The following is a 24,075-nucleotide window of genomic DNA, read 5'->3' as shown; positions in this document are numbered from 1 at the left end:
ATTAATAAGAGGAGATAGGTCGCAAGAAGCTTGTAACCTCTCAGGCGATCTTCTGACATTGTAGCACTGTCTCTTTAAACACATGGAAAGACTGCAGGTGCAGAATATCATCGACCTGTTCGATTACATTAAGATCCAATTGTGAAATGATCAAGGTAAAAAGATTCAAGTTTTACACAAGACCATGCAACCTAAAAATAGTTTCAACTTGGGTAAGTCTTAATTGTGCCCTTGCAGGCCAAAAACCAAGCAATTTGATGCTAAAATTCCTATTGCAGTCACTAGGAATTGGTGGAATATTATTGCTAGACGTGGCTGTGAGTGAAGGCTCCAACTCCACAGCCACGTTTGTGGTGGTATCCATTATGCCTCTCTGAAGATGTACAAAACGCAGCAAACTCGCTCAGTATGGGGTTCACCACTTTAGGCATGCTGAGTAATACCACTGAATAACCACTGTTATACTGAACTACCTTCGATTTTATATGTACTTTATGCAGAGCACACACGATAAGCACACCTCGCAAAACAGTATCCCAAAGAACTCAGTCCCTACACAAAGATATCAGATTCTATTCAAATTTATTCTGCACCACTTCTACAGAGTGGTTGAGCTGTGTTTCCTGCCACACATTGTTTCACTTTTTTGTTTTTAATCAACAGAAGTCATGTAATGAAAGAAACCTGCAGAGTGATTTTTGTATGTTTTGTGTGAGAGACCTCTTTTATTTTGCTTGCTCTTTGCAGTAATTAATTACTCTTTGTTTGTTACTAAACTAACAGTTGTAATATTTTCGAGAGAAATAAAAAGTTATTTCAGAGCTGTAGCGCAATCGCTTGGTTGACAATGTTTAGCATCATATAAGACAGCTACAAACTGGTGACCCAGCAAAAAAAAAAAAAAAAAAAAAAAAAAAAAAAAAAAAAAAAAAAAGCACAAGTGGAAGAAACTTTGTGAAGTAGTACATAGTCATCGTATCAAGACACGAAGTGAAGGTAAATGGAAATACAACTGAAGGAGATACAAGAAGATGTACAGAAGCAAATAGATTTAAAAGCGGAGATAAAAAAGGACAATGATAGACAATCAGTTCCACGATTAATAAGAGAAAATGGGAATGCAACGAATGCAGGATTCGATAACACAATAATAGTCAAGTCATGGATGAAGGTACAAATCCCACAGTTCTTATCACGTAAATCAAAGTTAGCATCAGATGTCATATTGAGACTGTCACTTGACCAGAAGTATTGCCACCTGAGAGAAACGCTGATTAGCTGGCTGTGCAAGCCAGTAGGACAATGACTAGAGCAAGTCATGTGCGGCGATCAGTCGGGGGACAGAAAATCTTGGGAATTCTGGCGCCACTTACAAGGAATTGTAAGTGAAGAGGAGTTGTCAAATGTGATGTTCTTGCAGGTATGGTTGGCGAAATTACCAGTAGCGGTAAAAGCGGCTGTGGTCAAAAGTGAAGGAACAGATATCACTTCATAGAACGCAGTAGCAGACAGGGTGTATGTAGCGCTAGACCTAGCGGCCACATCGAGTGTGACAAGAGCAGCCAGGCAAGGTGACACCCAAGAAGCATTACTGATGTGAAAAGACCTTCGCTCTGATATCACTAAGCAATTAAAAAGACTGAAAGAGCAGGTAGATTCACTGCAACAGGAGACAATAGCGTTGGAGCAGGATGAGAAGATTATGCCAAAATAAGACACTAACGACAGATATAAACCATTTCAATGAAAGCAACAAAAGCAAGTTTGTTGGTATCACGTTTCGGCGAATGATCCACAAGATGTACATTCCCATGTACCTACCCAAACGGATTCAGAGGCTAGCAGTAGATATGGTAGGTCACAGGATAAACCAGAAGCCCCACAACAAGAGATGGTCACGACACTGTGACCACCAGGCTGGTGAGTAATCACTCCAGCCTTCTAATGTAGTTATGTCGGTTGTATATGAGGGATCAGAGGACAGTCCGTTGCTTTCTGGTCGATATCAGGTCAGTCATAAGCATATTGGTGGCGTATCTGGAAATGAGAGCAATAGCAACCCCTTTCATCTACGTAATGACAGCCAACAATTCATCCATACTGACTTACAGAGAAAGCGAAATACAAGTGGATCTCAGATGTGCTTAAAAATGACGGTGGAAGTTTGTGTTAATGGATGCAATGGAACCTATATTTGGTGCAGATTTTATCAGCCACTAGTGGCAGGGCAAATTAAGATGGATGGAGAGATTGTGACAGATTCACTAAGATGGATAAGTGTGATCCCAAGTCGAAATGGAAAGGTACAGGAAGAGGGCCACAGAGTCGAGATAAAACTGCGGCGCATGACATAGTCTAGCACATTAAGACTGAATCATGCTAACTGGTATCACAGTGGCTGATAAGGCTAGTGCCCACTCATTTTGTGGTGGCAAAGGTGGAATTCGAGAATGTGCTGGATGGAGGCCATGCAAATACTACCACAAATTGAATTCCAGATCATTATCCAATGCCAAATACTAGATATTTTACCAATGTGTGTCATAGACTGCAAAATAGCTTATAATCAAAAAATAGCTTATATAATGTAAATAGACATGCAAAAGACTGTAGTAACAAAACTTGATTCTGATTATCCAAATACTTACGAATTCTGTTGGGGCTGAAAACACGCCTCACACATGTGGCAGCGTTTCATAGATGACGTCCTATGGGGGTTAGTCTGCTGTTCTGCATATCTCTATGATATTTTGGTATTTCCAGTAATCCACTGGTACACGAGGAATACCTCAAGAAGGTATTTGAATGAATCAGCAAGTATGGCATAGTTGTCAACAAGGCAAAATGTGATCTACAACAGAAACATGAAACGATTCTTAGCCATGCATTGTCAGTGGTTAGCATTCGTCCTATGAAAGACAAGATCACTATCATTAAGGGCGTACCTTGCTTGACAGACAGTGAACAGTTATGTTGGTTCCAGGGAGTTGTAACTTTGTTTTGACGATACATACTGTGATGTAAGCACCTCTGATGGCAATGCTAGCAGATAAAGGTCCTCAGGATAATGATTGTTGCTATGGACGACAGAGGTGCAATGTCTTTTGACCAGATAACAGCCTGTTTACAAAAAGCAGGTCCTTTGGCTCCTTCAGTTCACAAGACATCACTAGCAATGATGGCAGATGCAAGCCAATAGGCAACTCGAGCCGAATTCCATCAGTTGATGCAAAACCAATGGCAGCCTTTGGAGTTTTTCTCAAGCAAGCTCACAAGTGCAGATCAGGTGGAGTGCATGTGAACACAAGGTGCTAGTCATTTATGAAGTGATAAGAAATTTTCAACTGTAGTAGAAGCAAAACCATTCATTGTATATTCCACTGGACCTGACGGGATACCCATTCGATTCTACACAGAGTATGCGAAAGAACTTGCCCCCCTTCTAACAGCCATGTACCGCAAGTCTCTAGAGGAACGGACGGTTCCAATGGATTGGAAAAGAGCACAGATAGTCCCAGTCTTCAAGAAGGGTCGTCGAGCAGATGGGCAAAACTATAGACCTATATCTCTGACCTCGATCTGTTGTAGAATTTTAGAACATGTTTTTTGCTCGAGTATCATGTCGTTTTTGGAAACCCAGAATCTACTATGTAGGAATCAACATGGATTCCGGAAACAGTGATCGTGTGAAACCCAACTCGCTTTATTTGTTCATGAGACCCAGAAAATATTAGATACAGACTCCCAGTTAGATGCTATTTTTCTTGACTTCCGGAAGGCGTTCGATACAGTTCCGCACTGTCGCCTGATAAACAAAGTAAGAGCCTACGGAATATCAGACCAGCTGTGTGGCTGGATTGAAGAGTTTTTAGCAAACAGAACACAGCATGTTGTTATCAATGGAGAGACGTCTACAGACGTTAAAGTAACCTCTGGCGTGCCACAGGGGAGTGTTATGGGACCATTGCTTTTCACAATATACACTCCTGGAAATTGAAATAAGAACACCGTGAATTCATTGTCCCAGGAAGGGGAAACTTTATTGACACATTCCTGGGGTCAGATACATCACATGATCACACTGACAGAACCAAAGGCACATAGACACAGGCAACAGAGCATGCACAATGTCGGCACTAGTACAGTGTATATCACCTTTCGCAGCAATGCAGGCTGCTATTCTCCCATGGAGACGATCGTAGAGATGCTGGATGTAGTCCTGTGGAACGGCTTGCCATGCCATTTCCACCTGGCGCCTCAGTTGGACCAGCGTTCGTGCTGGACGTGCAGACCGCGTGAGACGACGCTTCATCCAGTCCCAAACATGCTCAATGGGGGACAGATCCGGAGATCTTGCTGGCCAGGGTAGTTGACTTACACCTTCTAGAGCACGTTGGGTGGCACGGGATACATGCGGACGTGCATTGTCCTGTTGGAACAGCAAGTTCCCTTGCCGGTCTAGGAATGGTAGAACGATGGGTTCGATGACGGTTTGGATGTACCGTGCACTATTCAGTGTCCCCTCGACGATCACTAGTGGTGTACGGCCAGTGTAGGAGATCGCTCCCCACACCATGATGCCGGGTGTTGGCCCTGTGTGCCTCGGTCGTATGCAGTCCTGATTGTGGCGCTCACCTGCACGGTGCCAAACACGCATACGACCATCATTGGCACCAAGGCAGAAGCGACTCTCATCGCTGAAGACGAGACGTCTCCATTCGTCCCTCCATTCACGCCTGTCGCGACACCACTGGAGGCGGGCTGCACGATGTTGGGGCGTGAGCGGAAGACGGCCTAACGGTGTGCAGGACCGTAGCCCAGCTTCATGGAGACGGTTGCGAATGGTCCTCGCCGATACCCCAGGAGCAACAGTGTCCCTAATTTGCTGGGAAGTGGCGGTGCGGTCCCCTACGGCACTGCGTAGGATCCTACGGTCTTGGCGTGCATCCGTGCGTCGCTGCGGTCCGGTCCCAGGTCGACGGGCACGTGCACCTTCCGCCGACCACTGGCGACAACATCGATGTACTGTGGAGACCTCACGCCCCACGTGTTGAGCAATTCGGCGGTACGTCCACCCGGCCTCCCGCATGCTCACTATACGCCCTCGCTCAAAGTCCGTCAACTGCACATACGGTTCACGTCCACGCTGTCGCGGCATGCTACCAGTGTTAAAGACTGCGATGGAGCTCCGTATGCCACGGCAAACTGGCTGACACTGACGGCGGCGGTGCACAAATGCTGCGCAGCTAGCGCCATTCGACGGCCAACACCGCGGTTCCTGGTGTGTCCGCTGTGCCGTGCGTGTGATCATTGCTTGTACAGCCCTCTCGCAGTGTCCGGAGCAAGTATGGTGGGTCTGACACACCGGTGTCAATGTGTTCTTTTTTCCATTTCCAGGAGTGTATATAAATGACCTAGTAGATAGTGTCGGAAGTTCCATGCGGCTTTTCGCGGATGATGCTGTAGTATACAGAGAAGTTGCAGCATTAGAAAATTGTAGCGAAATGCAGGAAGATCTGCAGCGGATAGACACTTGGTGCAGGGAGTGGCAACTGACCCTTAACATAGACAAATGTAAGTATTGCGAATACACAGAAAGAAGGATCCTTTATTGTATGATTATATGATAGCGGAACAAACACTGGTAGCAGTTACTTCTGTAAAATATCTGGGAGTATGCATGCGGAACGATTTGAAGTGGAATGATCATATAAAATTAATTGTTGGTAAGGCGGGTACCAGGTTGAGATTCATTGGCAGAGTGCTTAGAAAATGTAGTCCATCAACAAAGGAGGTGGCTTACAAAACACTCGTTCGACCTATACTTGAGTATTGCTCATCAGTGTGGGATCCGTACCAGATCGGTTTGACGGAGGAGATAGAGAAGATCCAAAGAAGAGCGGCGCGTTTCGTCACAGGGTTATTTGGTAATCGTTATAGCGTTACGGAGATGTTTAATAAACTCAAGTGGCAGACTCTGCATGAGAGGCGCTCTGCATCGCAGTGTAGCTTGCTCGCCAGGTTTCGAGAGGGTGCGTTTCTGGATGAGGTATCGAATATATTGCTTCCCCCTACTTATACCTCCCGAGGAGATCACGAATGTAAACTTAGATAGATTAGAGCGCGCACGGAGGCTTTCAGACAGTCGTTCTTCCCGCGAACCATACGCGACTGGAACAGGAAAGGGAGGTAATGACAGTGGCACGTAAAGTGGCCTCCGCCACACACCGTTGGGTGGCTTGCGGAGTATAAATGTAGATGTAGATGTAGATGTAGATCATAACCCAGTAACTTTCGCTTTTGGTAAAAACAAAGACAGTTTCTCCCTGAGGCAATACTGGCAGTAGGAGTGCATCAGCCAATTCGAGGCACATTGAAGGAGCTGAGAATGCAGTTGTCGATTTTTTTTCCCATGCGCTGGAGCCATCACACATATGCTAGATTATGAGCAGCTCACCAAATTACAGGCCACCAATAGCTAATTGGAAGACTATCTGCAAAACAGCTCTACCAGATTGCAAATTAAGCATATGCAGGCAGTGGGGGACAAAGGTTCCAGTTTGGTGTGATGTGTCTCAAGACAGACCAGACCTTTCATACCTGAGCGACTCTACAAGATGTTGTTCAATAGTGTGCATAGGTTGGCCCACATTAGCATGAAGACAAGCATAAAACTCATGACTGAGAAATTCGTATGTCCCAGTATTAAGAAGGACTGCTGCAGGTGGACGAGGGAGTGCATATCGTGCTAGCAATGCAAGGTGGGCAGACATGTGGATAAACAGGTTGGAGAGTATCCAAACACAACAAACCGATTCTCACATATATTTTTAGATATCATGGACTACTGCCCCCCTTTGAAGGGCATCTCTTCTCACTGACAGTCATCGATTGTCATACTTGATGGATCGAAGCAGTGCTGATTGCAGATATATCAGCAGAAATGGTAGCAATTACCATTTCATCGACGTGAGTAGTGTGGTTTGGCTGCCTGTCACATCTCATCACAGTTCCAGGATGGCAGTTTCACTCAGCCCTAGTCCATACGCCATCTAACCTGTATGGATTTCTGCATAATTGTACCACCAGTTACCATCCATCAAGTAACAGCTCAGTGGAGTAGTGGCACAGAATATTAAAGGCTGTGCTCATGTGACATAAGAGAAGTTGGACCTTTGCACTGCAGCTGGTTTTGTTGGGCCTCCAAATCATGTGATAACCAGAAGTGGAGCTTGCACAGCAGAGATGCTATATGGAGAGACTTTATATCTACCATCAGAGTTTTCTTTCAACGTGGCCAGGACCAGAAGACATAAATTTATCAGACTTATTTCCACAAGTGCAAAGCCAGTTGCAGAGTATGCCCAACTCCAGAGTCATGTCACAGGGATAATGATATTTTCGCCCACAAAGATTTCTGAACATGTTCACACATTATGCAACTGGCAGATATCCTACACCCCCGTTTGCAACCACCATGCTTCCAACATTAACAACAAGCAGCAGGCAGTGTCAATAAAATGAGTGAAGCCATCTGATATCCTCACATAAAATGATGAGGCAGTTCAAGTGGATCAGATGGGGCCATCGCCTGCTACACCTGAACAGGGAGCAAAAGGAGAGGAGCAAGCAGAGGAAACATAGCTATCACCACTCCAGAAAAGCCATCATCTGTCACCAGAGACTCCAGTAATTCACAACAGGGCAAGGCAATGAATGTATTTCAAATACCTGTGTATTATGAGAGTTCCGTTCTAATGCGGGGAGCTGCCTGGGAGTTTTCACTGCAAAGAAACCTGCAAAGTGATTTTTGTATTATATAATTAAGAGCCTACTTTTATGTTGTTTGCTTCTTGGAATAATAATTACTCTTTGTTTGTTACTAACTTAAAGTTTTAATATTTTCGAAAGAGAAGAACAAGTTGTTATAGAGTCGTAGTATGATTGCTTTATTCACTACATTAAGTGTCAGGCAAGAGATTAACAAACATATTATTTAGGAATCATGCCCCTATATGTAAATAGAATTGAATATTGCACAACATACTTCTGGTACAGGAATAAGAAAGTCCCAGAATGTGTTACAAATGCAAAAATGATAAAAAAAAATTTGCACACAACAGGACGCGTATTCACTACTCATACTCTACCATTGCAGGTCACTAACCACAGAACCACCACGATTTCATTTGGTTTTAAGCCAGCCAACGATTTCCGATTTCAGCCTAATGCCAGCCGCACTGTTTTGGTGTTGTGTGCAGGCGCACGCCGTGGTGCTCAATCGTTGTAGAGAGCATTATATCGACAGCCAAAGATGTATTGTACGACTAGGCAAGGATCTTTGATTTGTAAGTTTGACAGATGGTACTGTGTTGCCGACGACGTACTTAAAATTTGCAAAATGGAAATCTGTTCATTCGTGGGGCATTAGGCGACACTGTGTTTTAAGAAAAATAAAATTTTTTATAGGTTACATGTCAATTAATGGCGAAGAAAGAAGATACCTGAATTAAATTGGGGATCTCTAACAATACATTGTCTTTTGTCCACAAAAGTAAGCAGCATGTGATTATGTCCAACATAATGACTTGAAGAACCTAATAATTCGTTTTATTCAGATGTTGATCCTATTAGCTTTTAGTTTTCGTTGTAGATTGATTTCTTTCCTCCGAGGAAACGGCAAAATAGTTGCACTAGCGTTCAGGAGTGCCCGAGCCGTAGTTCTCAATATTCCTGGTAAAGTTTGATGTATTTTCTCCAAATGAGTACATGTAAAGACGGGTGTTTCAGGAAATCCATGACCTGTCCTCACACTTTTTAAGGAAAACGGTCGATGACCCCCCCCTCACGGCCCACCGTTCCTGTCAATCGTGGGTTGTTGCACATCTTCGCACATGGTAACGAGAATGACTGCGTGTCACGAAATCTTGCATTCTTTTCTTCGGTTATGTCGACTGAGGCAGTTGATGACAGTAAATTTTGAAAATTATTAGCAATACGCTTCTAATACTGCCCAGGTTGCTGGTATGTAAATATAACTGCAAAAATCATATCTTATACAAGGAAGAAAATGTTTATTTCTCGGTCCAGGAAGGAGAGTATGACTGGTTTTAGGTGTAAAGTAGTAGAGCAGTAATGAAAACTTATTCAATACCTTGGTTATACCACATGGGGCATTAGTTTAAAAGTTAAAACTGTATCATTTGGGAAGAATTAAGTAATCAAACACTTATTTATAATAAATCTCCGGTACATTTAATATTGTATAATATTCTTGGACACCCCAACAAAGCTGAAAATTGCAACAATGTGAGTAGCTGTACCATGTGCAGAGTCTTTCATTGATGACTAAAGTATGGTATAAAGAAAACTGTTGAAACATAATTTACTGATATTTCATGAGAATATCTTCAAAGCATTGCTTGATGAATAAGAAATGGGTTACATGTATCAAAACATATGTACCTTTTTAGTGTATGGGCCTAAAATAGCATTGCTTGTCTTTCCCTTTCAGGTGCTAAGTTAAAAACAGTGTGTACCTCAGAAATATATGTAGAAAGTGATTATTTAAATTATGTGGGAATGAAGTGTGGCTCAGTAATAAAATACCACACTACAAATCCAAAGCCCTCACATCTGATTTCCGCTCAGTCCTAGGATCTTTATCAGCCCCATTTCACTTCTTTGACCTCTGGCAATGTTTGTTAATGTTAAAATGCTGAGTTACGCCACATTTGGAATGCACATTAAATTGTAGGTCTCTCTGTTACTGACTGGCATGTCATTTCAATGCTTGGAGGAAGGGGACAAATGCCTTGTCTAACCAAGCTTCAAGTTAAACTTAGCGTTGATAACAGCCTTAACTTATAGGAAAGAAATATCCAAACAGAAATCAATAAGTCTTGATATTTATTTTCTTAGGTGGTATTGAATCCAGCCCAGTTCCCATCATCCGAACAATCAGTGTGACTAACACATATGAGACCCAAATTTGATTCTTAGCGTTGCATTTGAGTTTTCTGTGATGGCATATCTCTTAGAGTTCACTCAGACTTGTGGTAATAAATAAGGAACTAGTGAAAGAAAAGCCTTTAAAAAACTTCATACTACATTTAAATCTATGCTCTGTAAACCACCATGGATTACAGAGTATAGGTGTATAACAACAAAACAATCAATTATTCATAAAATTATTTAACTGGATAGATAAAAAATCTACTCATCAAGTGGTGGCAGAACACACGCATAGAAGACTTTTGTGATTGGCAAGCTTTTGGAGCCAGCTCCGAAAGCTTGCCAATCACAATAGTCTTTTATGTATGCATTCTGTCGCCACTCGGTGTGTAGATTTTTTATCTATCCAGTTAAATAAGAGTATAGATGTAGATGTAGAAGTGTATGGCAGAGGGTAAGTCCCATTGTACCAGTTATTAGGTTTCTTCCAATTGCATTCATGGATGGAGCAGAGGAAGACTGATCTTTGAATGCTTCTGTGCATACAGTAATTATTCCAAGCTTATCCTCACAATCACTATGTGAGCGATATATAGGGTGGTTATAGTATATTCCTAGAGTAATCATTTAATGCTGGTTCTTCAAAACTTTCTCAGTAGACTTTCTTTTGATGTTTTACATCTATCTTCGAGTGTCTGCCAGCTCAGGGTCTTCAGCATCCCTGTAACACTCCCAAGGTGACAATTGGTGCTGCCCTTTCTGTATACATTCGATATCCCCCATTAAGCCTATTTGGTACAGGTCCCACACACTTTAGCAATATTCTAGAATTGGTCGCACGAATAATTTGTAAGCAATCTTCTTTGTAGACTGATTGCACTTCCCCAGTGTTCTACCAATAAACCAAGGTCTAACAGCTGCTTTACCCACAATAGAATCTATGTGATCATTCCATTTCATATCCCTAAAAAGTGTTGCATTCAGGTATTTGTATGAGTTGACTGATTCCAACTTTGACTCACTGATATTATAATCACAGGGCACTATGATTTTTCTTTTTATTAAGTGTACAATTCTATGTACCTGAACATTTAAAGCAAGTTGCTATTCTTTGTACTACTTTGAAATCTTATCAAGGTTTGACTGAATATTTATATAGCTTTTTTTGACAGTATTTCTTTGTAGGTAACTGCATCATCTGCAAAAAGTCTGATGTTACTTCTAATATTGTAAAAAAATCATTAATATACAACATGAACAGTAAGAGTCCCAACACACTTCCCTGGGGCACACCCAAAGTTACTTTTACATTTGATGATTGCTATATTTTTACATCTGATGATTGCCATCCAACCAAGATAATGTGTTGCACTCTTCCTACCAAAAAGTCCTCAATCCAGTCACAAATTTCACTTGATACCCATATGATCGAACTTTTGACAACAAGCGTAGGTGTGGAACTGACACAAATGCTTTTTGGAAATAGAGGAACACTGCATCTCCCCGACTTCCTGATTCAAAGTTTTCGGTAGGTCATGTTGGGTTTCATGTGATCTATGTTTTTGGAATCCTTGCTGGTTATGGAGGGGGTCATTCTGTTCAAGATAACTTGTAGTGGTGGAGCTCTAAATATATTCTAAAATTCTACAACAAATCGGTGTCAAAGATGTTGGATGGTTATTTTTTGCAGATCTCTTCTACTACCCTTCATGTAGATGGGTATCACCTGTGCTTTCTTCCAACTACTGGGCACAGTTTCTTGTTCAAGGCATCTATGATAGATTATAGTTAGAAGAATGACTAAATAACCTGAAAATTAAGTATAGGACCTGACAGGGATTACATCGGGCTGTGAAGCTTTGTTCAGTTTTAAATGTTCCTCAACACTGCTGACACTATTACTGCTTTGACTCATCTTTTCAGTGGTAAGTGGACACAACTGGAGCAATTCTCCTGGGTTTTTCTTTGTAAAGGAACATTTGAAAATGGAGTGAAGCATTTCAGCTTTTGCGTTGCTACCCTCCTTTTCAGTTCATGTCTCGTTCACTAGTGCCTGAACAGTAACTTTGGTGGCACTAGCAGCCTTTACACATGATCACAATTTCTTTGGGTTTTGTGAAGTATTGTTTGACAATATTCTGCTACAGTCATCATTGTAGGCTTCTCACATTGCTTTCTCAGCAACCAAATGTGTTTCATTCAGCACCTATCTATCTGTAGCCCTTTGTTTTGTTTCACACCTATTATGAAATATTCTCTGTTTCTATAGAAGTAATGTGACTGTATGCCGTGGTAGGTCTCTGCCGTTATGAACTGTTCTACTGGGTACACATATATCCAATGCATTCTCAACTATTCCTTTATACATGAGCCATAGTTACCTCTGCATGCTCAGGAGCATGTAGAGTAACTGTGGCTCATGTTTCTTGTCTACTGTGACCAGTACATGTCCTTTATTTTGCATTACTGTATCCTTTCTATGTACACTTAAATTTTTCCCAGAAATCTGACAGCTATCAATGTCAGGTTTCAACCATCTTTCTGTACCTAGTATTATGTGACCTTTACTGCTTTTCAGGAGCATTTTGAACTCTGGCATGTTGTTGCAAATGTTTCGGCAGGTAACCACCAGGATTTTAATACTCTCAAATATAGTAACCATTTCTTTCGATATTACACTGATACTTCTGGGATCCCTACAGCTACTGTTATCTGTATTGGATGGAGGGACACACAATCTAAAAAAAACCTTTATGTCCCACACACATTCACCTATCTGGGTAGCAGCCTCTGATGTGTAATGGACTCCTGATGTATTTAGGGGGACCCTATAGTTCTCCAACCTATAGCGCAAGTCCAGGAAGTCACAGGTTAGCTTGTCTCAGAAGCTTGGAAATCTTTGGTTCAATCCTTCCACTCGGCTGAGAATCAAGGGGCCATGATCAGTTCTGGGGACAAAGCTGTAAATTGTGAGCTTTATTCAAACTGTATGTGAAAGGCTGATCTTCTCAACTTTCTCTGCCAGTCCCTGGAAAGATCCATGTGTGACCTCAGAGCCTAAACAACAGGCATAATTTGTTCCAACGGGTACCACAGCCTGCAGTTGGTTATACTTTGTTCCCTCAGTGACTGCCAGAATACCCTCTTCAACATGTAGAATGAGGCCCCCAGGCGTACACACTGAGTGCACCTTGTGTCCTTCCTTGACACTTGTTGCAATTTCTCCTCCGATACCACCACCTGATGATGTCTTTTTAACAATATTAGTATTCATAATGTGTCTGCGATTAAGTTTCTTCTTCCTTTAACTTTAGGAGATAATTTAATTTTGAAAATTGAAGTTATTTAAAATGCATCTCATTCAAAATGAAACCTAAAAGCTAATAGTAACGAAACTTGAAAAAATTCTTCTTCGTTGTTGCTTAAAGAGCCTCAGTGTAGTATTGCTGAAACAAATGGGGGATTGGGTGTTTGAGAATGCCTATTGAACTCATACCTTCAGCATACTTTACATCTACATTCATTCGGAAGTTTGTGGCAGAGGGTACTTTCCACATTTCTCATCTTCGTGTTCCGCATGGGAGCAATGCTTGGGAGGAGGGTGGGGTTGTATATTTCTAGATTCTTTATTTAATATAGGTTGTTGAAACTTTTTAAGTAGGCCTTTATGGAGTTCTGTGTCTTTTAGCATCAGCCAATCCAGATTTGTCAGTATTTCTGTGATGCCCTTCCTCGAGTCAAATCACTGTATGACCTTTAGTACTTTCTTTCTTTACATGCATCAGTATCACCTGTTAGCCCCATTTGGTGTAAATTTCACACACCTGAAAATGTTCTAGGATGGCTGCCCAAGGGTTTTGTAATCAATCTTCTTTGTAGATTGATCGTATTTTCCCAATAGTCTGCCATTTACTTTGCCTATAATTGAGCCTATCTGATCATTCAGTTTCATGTGCAATTATTTTATTGTAATATTTCCAGCTTCAGATTATCCATATAGTATCATAACCAGTTACAGCTTATCGTAAAGTCTTTCCCAGCTATCCGTTGTAGATTGTGGCTAAACCAGTCCTCCATGTCATGCTTCCATAGACTAAAAATTGATTGTTGCGATGGAATCTTCAACCCAGATTATTTTGAAATTTGCACAATGTTGTATTCCTGCAGAAGTTGGCAGTAAAAGTTGTGCTATTATTGAAACTTCCTGGCAGATTAAAACTGTGTGCCAGACTGAGACTCGAACTCGGGACCTTGAGTTCGAGTCTCGGTCCAGCACACAGTTTTAATCTGCCAGGAAGTTTCATATCAGTGCACGCTCTGCTGCAGAGTTAAAATCTCATTCTGTGCTATTGTAACTGGAAGTGATATTTGTAGGCATCATTTACTGAGCAATAAAGAGCAGTGCCTTCAGGGAAGACTTTGTGCTTTTCAACTAGTTTCACAAAGCATATCAACCAGTCACTTTCTTATCAACCAATTCCTTTTGAAGATGAGCCTTAATTTTCCAGTATCAGTGATTCTTAAACTGCACTGACCTAAAGAGAAGTAAGTACATATTGCCGTGCTTCCAGAATCGCTGATATCTGCTGTGGAGGAACAAACATGATTGTATAGAGAAGAATAAATCTCTAGGTGCCCATACAAAGCAGGTGATGCCCCCATGGAATCTGTGACTGCCTTAGGACTCCTGAATCATTGTGATACACCCTTTGCGCAATAGAGAGAAGGAAACATAGTTTGTGATAACATTAAGACAACTCCCACAGACGAGTCTAGTTAGTCAGTAAATGCAAGAGCACAATATTCAAAGACTGGAGTATCTATCAGGACAGACATATCATCAATCATAAACACAGATCCTGCAAGAGCTATAAATTTTTATTGCAGACAACTTGTACAGATACCAGTAGAGGTAGTTTATACTCTCATTAACAGTGTTCAGCATCAGTGTCTTATTTGCACTCTGACACTAAGTGTTCAGACTCCATGTTAGACCTCAATTAAAACTTTTTTGTAGCTGTAATTTGCATTTTATTTTAATGATGTTATTGGTATATTTTATGTTCACTGAGTCCATTCTTTTGTGAGTAATCCAGGTGAATCAATTAAAAAAATCAATGCAAGTCATCACATGCATTCTTATACAATAGTCTTATATATGATGAGCAATATGTATTGTATTATTTCTTCTTGAAAGACAGGAGAGATGGAATTCGCCGAGTTGATTCTGGTGCCAAAACTGGATGGTGTGGTAATGCGTGCACCATTTCAAGCACCTGTTGATGGAACTCTGTGTATTACTGGTCATCATATGATACTTTCTTCACGAAAAGAAGGCGTGGAAGAATTATGGGTATGGCATTATCTTACTTGTCAATTACTTCTAGCCTAGCCAGTATTAGAAATTTCATAATTAGAAAATTTGGGTGAATCAAAAATAAGGATACTGTACAGTTCATGAGTGATGCAACATTATTTGTATTTGTTATAATTAAAACACACAGTTTGACTATAGTTCAGCAAGTTGAAAATCATTGTCTAGTTTAATTATTACTTTGACAGCACTCGCAAGCTGCTGGCTTTTCTCTTATAGTGAAGCAATAGTACAAATATTTCAAATAATTGACATTTATAACTTGCATCACATGTCTTGTGGTGCAGAAATAGGAACTACCAAAGTGATTTGTGAATAGGAAGCAGGGGATAAGTTAGTATGGCAAAACCGAAGATTGCATTACCACGAATCAGCTTTGATCCATTACATCATCAAGATGACAGACACCCCTATTTCAAGCATACACAACATGATTATTATTATTATTATTATTATTATTATTATTATTATGACACTACTCATTACTCATATGAAAAGACACAAATAGTATGAGAAATATTTAATTGCTGAAATATGATCAAACTAATGGGACAACTGTGGAATTAGGGGTTTTTGAGCAGGGACAAACAAAGCATATGACAATCCTAATAATGAAGACTTACCAAAACAAATACTAAGGCAAGAATCAAACAGACTAAATCCTCAGCAATTAAGAAAACCACAATAAAAAGATATGAAAAATAGCTGGTATTGGAAATTTCCCATGACCTATAAAGCTCAAACAAAGTCCACAATACCACAAAGTCACACATATATCTAAAACTTAGTACCAGAAATTTCACTTGACCTTGGTAACTTAAACAAAATCCACATTACCACAAAATCACACACAACCCAAAAAATCCAGTATCTGCACTTCACTTGATCTATATAGCTGACATGAAGTATGTGGTACCAGAAAACCAAAACTTTCTCATATAAATAATATCTAAAACCAAACCTCACCAATGTAGGTAAAATAAACACAATATCTACCAATTGCAATCCAACGTAATTACCAACAACTAACAACATAACCCAAAAGTTCATAAAAAAACTATATTAACACCAATTTCAATGTAAAAGGAACACACATTGGACATAAACACACGGGCTACAATAAAATCATGAAAACATACGTACCAAAGTCAGCTGAGAGACAAATCTAGCTATCTAGTGATAGCAAAAATAACGTGAACAACACAATGTCTTGAATGCAAGCCTAGACTTCTCGAACCAGGAACCCTTCAGATAAAATGTCGTAAGTTGTCCTGCCAACAACACCACATATACGGGTCCGTGGCTCAAGATGCAACAACTTTGGTCCATCTCACACCTCCTCTACAAACTCTTCCAATATTACTCTCGCAAACAGTATTCACCGAGTCCAGTGAATCATAAACACCACTCACAAACCATTTAGAAATGCTTACTCCAACATGCCTTCTGAAAACATGATCCATTCCAAATACCATGGTGTCACACAATATAACATAGGAATACTACAGGTCACAGCCGACAGGTGGCACTGCAACCTCCAGTTGACTCTTTAGCACGAAGAGTGATGGGTGTTGGTTGCATGTGCTGCAGGATTCTGTACAGAAAATCAGAATTACTATGTAATACACAATTTAAGACTTCTGTTCATGTGCAGTATATACATACATGCATATCAAATATGAATAGTATTCAGTTTCTGGTTTTTGTTGCTAAATAATACATTGGTGCCATTACTTTAAAAGTATATGATAAGAGCTATGCACTTTTGTACTGCGCCTCCCTCTCAAAATGAGCCCACTATATCTTTGCAGACAGATACTTGTAACACACACACACACACACACACACACACACACACACACTCTCTCTCTCTCTCTCTCTCTCTCTCTCTCTCTCTCTCTACATATTCAGTAATTCTTCTGTGGAATAGGGGAAGTTATCAAACAGATGTTATTTCGGTTTGTGTTTGAACTTAATTTTAGTATCTTTAAGTCCTCCTTTACATCACTGGGTGACAAGTCAAAGTTGTTTATGACTGAATACCTCACCCATTTCTGACAATGGAAAGTCCATGATGGAATAACAACAATATTGAAATGGATACATTGCCACTCATCGCACAAAGGTGGTTGCCACTCATCGCATAGAGGTGGTGCTGAGTCGCAGACCAGCACAATGAAAAGACTTAAAAATTTAAGATTTTGAGCAAAAGACCTGCTTCGGGTCACTGACTGATGGATAGTATGAATCATTACTTCTTCTACTATTGTATTTATGAATATTATTTCATTTTTGACTTTATCACAAGAGCTTTTTGAAGTGTAATTAACTGTTTGTGAACCACTGGTCATCATCAAACTGTCAAAGCACATACTGCAAGCTGTGACACAAGGTTTCCGTTGTGTTGTCAACATAAATTTTGTTAAAGTTACTGTTTTTTTCCTTCAATTGTGACTGACTGCTGATTACAAACGGGCTAATCTGCAGATACATGAAAATGTGTTTGAATCTCAAACTGAATTTTTCACATACTACTCAGTAGCAGAAAGAAAAGAAAACACACACCTGCACATGTATAGAAGAGGAGAAGTAAATCACTTCATATGCAAAATCAGGAGCATTTGAAAGAAAATTATTCAAAAGTAACATTGTACTCACTTTCAGATTCAAGAAAATTGTTGTTAACAAGCTGTTGACAGGCAATAGACCATAGATAAGAATTTGTCTGAGCTGTTGATTCTGTTATCAGACCACCTCACCTTTGTTTGTGCATTCTTCATTATCATTGTTTTTTTGTGTCTGATTTCTAGTATTTCTGATTATTTTGTTAACTGTTATTTAATTGTGAGATTCTTTTTCCTGGGGCTTCCTTAGGGATTGTTTTACCACTATTTCTATTCATTGCCCAAGTTAGTCCTGTCTGTCGAGGCATCTTCTATAATTTTAAAGACTATTTGGAACACGTTGAGTTGATTTGAGAAGGGATATATCACTTTGCAACAGGGTGCAGTCACTAACAAAACATATTGAGGATTCACATCCATGAAATCACACTAACCGTCACATTGGATACTCACATCTATAAAATTTATTTTTGACATTTAGGAATTCCCAGCCATATTCCATCTTTTAAAGAAAATTATTTGCTTCAAATCTTGGTGAAGTTTTGTGAACGCCACCGTTTCAATCCACTTGTTACTACTTCTGTTGAGAGTCAGCTGTTTTCCCTTTACCATGCATCTCCTTTCCCATACAAAACACACCTCCCCCCATGGATATATGCACAACTGCTTACAATAGAAGGAGATCGGCAACTCAATAGCTTGTAATACCTCCACGCTGGTATGTTCTGTGACCACCCATGAATCAGCAACAGGTAAATGATTGCCTTTCCTCAGTTTTTTTTGTGTTTTAAGTGAAGTACACTGTTATACCTTCTCCCTAACAAGTTCCAAAAATCTGTCTTCTGTTGAACACATATGATAGTTCTTGAAAGAAAAAAAGTTTAAACATTCTCACAGATTGTTTCTATTAATACCATACTTTGTTACTGAGCTATTATGTTCTCTGATAATCCAAAGAGACAATTTTTAAATTAGCAAATTGATGAAATGATAAGAAAGTTTATTGTTGCAATCTTTGAGGGTTTGTAATCTAGTGGCTAAAGTCTATATCAGGGCCAGCAACAGTCACAGAGGTGCTTATCTACTGCTCGTCTGTTGGCAACATGTCAGTTTCACATAGGCAGCTGTATGATTCTTTGACACAACGAATGAGAGGCAATGGATTTGCAGAGCCACAATTGAAACCATTGTCTTATTTGCTGGTTTTCAGTGTATTAATGAGTTTGGAGAGAAATATTTTGTGATTGTGGCAGTGATTGCTATAAAGTGGACTGATTTAAGTGATTTAGTTCTGCACAGCAACGTCATCTGTTGGTGCATGTCTCATGGATTAATTGCAGAGAAGCAAAGATGTGTCAAATGTGATGGTGAAATGACTCTTAAAGAATCATCTGGAAGTGCAGCAAAAGCCATCACTTTGAATAAGTGGATCAATGTATTTTAATTCAATCGTGGGAGAAGGTGGTTGGAGCAGTGTTTATTAAAAAGAGGCATACATTCAATATATTATTAAACATTGGCCCACCTACCTTCTCCCATGATTTAATTAAAGAACATTGATCCAGTTTCTCAGTGTGCTTGTGCGGATGGATTGTGTAGCAACACAGAGCAGAGAAATATTTCACTGATTGTTCAAATATATTGTTGCAGAAGCAGCTCAGTAGCACAGTCGCTGTAGTGTAGTGGCTATGATACTGGACTGTTGCATGGAGGGTTGTGAGTTAAAAACTCACCTGAACCGTAAAATTTTAATTTCTATATTTGGTTCGAGTTCATTCTAGAAGTATCCACAAATGGCAAGAATCATTGTACTTGAATGTTCTGTAGCTGTATATATACTGTACGTGTTCTGGCTGGAGGCAGTTCGCTCCATGCTCTTGTATGTGCAAGTGCTGAATAAACCTTAGTTAAGTGAAGTTATTGTTTGTCATTCATCTACTTACACCTTCTACGTGACATTATTCTGGTGGAGGCGCTGGGTATTGGAACTTGTGATACCACACATTATCGACGACACAGTGGCTCCCATCAGGCCACAGCAGAGCTACCGTTTACATGGCGAAAAACCTGAGTTCGAGCCCTCTTCAACAGATCGCAATCTATCAGAGACAGAGGAAGAAGAAGAGGATGTTACGATGACAGCAAATGTGTGCCACCACATGAAACGTCCTTCCGGGTTCTCTGGTGATGATGGCCAAGATCCAAACAAGTAGCTGAAGGTATATGAGCCTATAGCCAAATTTAACAGATGGGATGAAACCGTGTGTTTGGCTAACATATTTTTCTACTTGGGGGGCACTGCCAAGCAATGGTATGAGAACAATGAGGAGAAGTTCACAAGCTGGGAAGTATTCCAGGCGGAACTGCGCAAGTGCTTCAGTGACACACGACGACAGAAGTGCAAGGCTGAAGATTAATTAAAGTGCAGGGCACAGCATCCAGGAGAAATGACAGTATCTCTATGGAAGAGCATTCACAGTTGTTACAGACCATCATTCACTTTGTTGGTTGACAGGTCTTAAGGATCAAACAGGACGACTCGTCAGGTGGGCACTATGTCTTCAAGAGTATGACATTACCATAGTGTACAAAAGGGGAAGAAAACACCAAGATACTGACTGTCTCTCAAGAAACCCTGTGCAAGACCATCAAGACTTTGATGAAGATAGTGATTGTCTCGCTGCACTCCAGGATCTCTCTGCTGATCAGGAGGAGGATGCCGAGATACCTCAAATTATGGGGTCGACCGAAGCGTCCGATCCCACCCGTCGGCTCTGACCCATGACGTAAGGCTGTTGTGGTGTGTGACGTCACGACAATGCGGAATTTAGTTTGTGAGAGTGGCGTGTTTGTAGGTGTCGTTTTGATGTGATCGGTGGTGCTCTCTGGTGGTATGTTTATGTGTTGTGTGTTACGTGATGTTTTTGGTTTGGTTTGGTTTGCATGTGTGGCGTGTTTATAGGTAGCATATTGTTGCAATTGGTGGTTCTCTCTGGTGGTGTGTTTATGGGTAGCGTGTTACGTGGCAAATGGGGTTCATTTGCATGGTAGCATTGCATGTGTGTGGTATCGATAGTGACTGTGCTTTCAGCAGAATATTTTTCAGTGAGTTAACAATTTTGGTTTTATTATGTCGACATTATTGTAGTTTTATTCTGTTCGTCATGTGTGCATTTTGGTAAATTGCTTTTTGTATGTCTTTTGTAGGTATGGATATGACTGGCAAGGTCAACAGTTTTTGGTTGTCGTGGGGGACAGTGCGTTGTCTCTAATAAACTTTCTTCAACTATTCAGATTTTTGGATGAAGTCGTGAAGTGTTCATTGTGTTGTGAAGAAATGAGGCTTACTAACGTTCCAGCGTCTCGGGCCAGGGACGGCTATATGTGGAAATGTCGAAATGTCGTAAGGATAACAGGTCAAGAGAAGTGTTCGATTCCAATTTTGTTGGTTTGTTGTGTTTTTTTAGGTAGTGGTGATTGTGGATGTGGTTGTAGTTTTGGGTTTTATGATTTGGTGTCGGTAGTTTCTGTTGACCTAAATAGGTCGAGGGAAGTGTTCAATTCCAATTTGTGGGATGGGGAGCTGCTGTTGAGCTATATAGGTCAAAGAACTTTTATATTCCAGTTTGTGGGATCGGAAGCTGCTGTTGAGCTATATAGGTGTCTGATTCCGTAGAATATTGTGTTTAGTGGCATTTGAGGAGTTTCGTGTTGTCAGTTTCTTTTGTCGTTTTGTGTGGTTTGGTATGGTGGTGTGTGTCTAAATTTATTAATATTTACTTTGTCCCCATCCAAAAACCCCCAATTTCCCACCCTTGTCCCATTAGTTTCATTAGGTTTTTTGTGGAACGTGTGTGTGTTGGTTTTTAAATGTATTTTGTGTTTGTGGTCATGTTTACGTAATGACGTCATAGGTGCCATATTAGTCATAGTGTATGGCTGTTTCCGCCATATTTGTGATGTCATGGGTCAAAGCAGATGTGTGGAATCAGACGCTACTGTATTTCCTTATTGCCTTAAATCGGTCAGAGGATGTGAAAGGACAATTTAAGGTAGTTAATGGATTACTTTGCAAGAAAAACTTTGATCCGTTTGGAAAGAGTGATTCCTAAACACATGTGCTTAGATGTTCTACAGAAATTCCATGACATACCTGAGGCTGGACATTTAGGATTTATTAAGACATACAATAGGATCTGCAAGAGATTTTTCTGGCCAGGTTTATTTAGGAGTGCCTGCAACAATGTGTCGCACTGTCGAGAGTGCCAGAGGAGAAAAGCGGTTCCTCAGAAACCACCTGGCTGATTAATACAAATTCCACCAGCAGAAATGCCTTTCAAGATTGTTGGGATTGACCTCCTCGTACGATTTCCAATGTCTACTAGTTGCAGTAGATGGATTATTGTTTGCATTGACTATCCGGCACGCTATGCCATTACAAAAGTCATGAAACCAGTCGAAGTATTCGAGGTAGCCAAATTCATCATAGAGGACATTGTATTAAAACGTGGAGCCCGAAGGTCGTTATTTACAGATCGAGGGAAAGTTTTTCAATCGAATCTTGTGACAAAGATAAACCGTCAATGCAGCATTACTCATCACACGACGACTGCCTGCCATCCACTAACTAACAGGCTTACCAAACATCTTAATAAGACCTTGGCCAACATGGTGTCAATGTTCATCATTGTTGAGCAGAGCACCTGGGATGAGGTGCTAACCTTTTGTGACATTTGCCTACAACACCACCAAACAAGACACCACAGGATTCACCCCATTTTTCCTGGTGCATGGGTGTGAGGCGACGACGACTTTAGACACTGTGTTTCCATCACATCTTGATGCCATGGACGACAACTATATCAGCCAGGTGTGAACCAGAGCTGAGGAAGCTTGGCAGTTAGCTCGACTCCACACGCTGCAGGCACAAGAAAATGATTGCCAAAGTTATGACTCGAGGCACCGTTGTGTTGTCTACCAGCCTGGTGACCACGTCTGGATCTTCACTCCTGTTCAGAAGGTTGGTCTCAGTGGGAAGCCCCGACCATTGTGGCCAAGCGGTTCTAGGCACTGCAGTCTGGAACCGCGCGACCGCTACGGTTGCAGGCTCGAATCCTGCCTCGGGCATGGATGTGTGTGCTGTCCTTAGGTTAGTTAGGTTTAAGTAGTTCTAAGTTCTGAGGGACTGATGACCTCAGATGTTAAGTCCCATAGTGCTCAGAGCCATTTGAACCATTTTTCAGTGGGAAGCTCCTCAGGGGCTACTTTGGACCTTATAAGGTTGTAAGACAATTGTCTGATGTTACTTATGAAGTTGAAGATTTTGACCCCGACACAAGATGACAAAAGGTTAGAGATACGGTCCACATCCTTCAATGAAGCCCTATAAGGATCCTGCAACCCATGGTAAATTCAAAGCTCCAGCGACAGGCATGAAGCAGAAAGGTGACGAAGAATGTAGCGGCAAGGGATATTCCAAGAAGATCACTGCCAGGGCGAGCATCAGTCATCGGGAGTCGGAGTATGCAGGACTGATAACTCATTCCCGAACTATAGGACGTAACGCCAAGACGCTGTTCTGTTAAGGAGGGAGCAATGTTGCGGGAGAAGCTGAGTAGCACAGTCGCTGTAGTGTAGTGGCTATGATACTAGACTGATTCATGGAGGGTTGTGAGTTCAAAACTCACCTGAACTGTAAAATTTTAATTTCTATATTCGGGTCGAGTACATTCTAGAAGTATCCTCAAATGGCAAGAATCGTTGTACTGGAATGTTCTGTAGCTATATATATACGGTATGTGTTGTGGCCGGAGGTAGTTCGTTCCGTGCTCTTGTATGTGCAAGTGCTGAATAAACCTTCATTAAGAGAAGTTATTGTTCGTCATTCATCTGCTTACACCTTCTACATGACAATATCATGAGTTGTGAAGCTGTTCTTGGTTTGCAAATTCTAGCCCAGTTTAAATAGCTGCAACTCAAACCAGGAACAATTAAATTTATAATACTCATTTACAGCATTTTTCACTCTTCTTCCAGATGTATTGCACTGAAAGATGTCATATGCCTGCTGTTCTCTCATTGGCTGTGTAACACAAACAGCTGACGCACCTCTTGTTCCCATCA

General features: G+C 40.9%; 1 protein-coding gene across 1 annotated transcript in view; it reads left to right on the top strand.

Moving 5' to 3' along the window:
* Positions 1–8,341: 8,341 nt before the first annotated feature.
* LOC126458139 (myotubularin-related protein 9) overlaps positions 8,342–24,075 on the top strand; it is a 120,723-nt gene continuing 104,989 nt past the window's right edge. Inside the window, exons 1-2 of the mRNA XM_050094988.1 lie at positions 8,342–8,554; positions 15,152–15,307. Of these exons, the coding sequence (XP_049950945.1) occupies positions 15,161–15,307 (147 nt within the window). The 5' untranslated portion in view covers positions 8,342–8,554; positions 15,152–15,160. The remainder of the gene's footprint in view (positions 8,555–15,151; positions 15,308–24,075) is intronic.

Source organism: Schistocerca serialis, chromosome 2, assembly GCF_023864345.2.
Source record: "Schistocerca serialis cubense isolate TAMUIC-IGC-003099 chromosome 2, iqSchSeri2.2, whole genome shotgun sequence".
NCBI classification, from domain to species: Eukaryota; Metazoa; Arthropoda; class Insecta; order Orthoptera; family Acrididae; genus Schistocerca; species Schistocerca serialis.
This window is presented reverse-complemented; position numbering and strand designations above follow the sequence as displayed.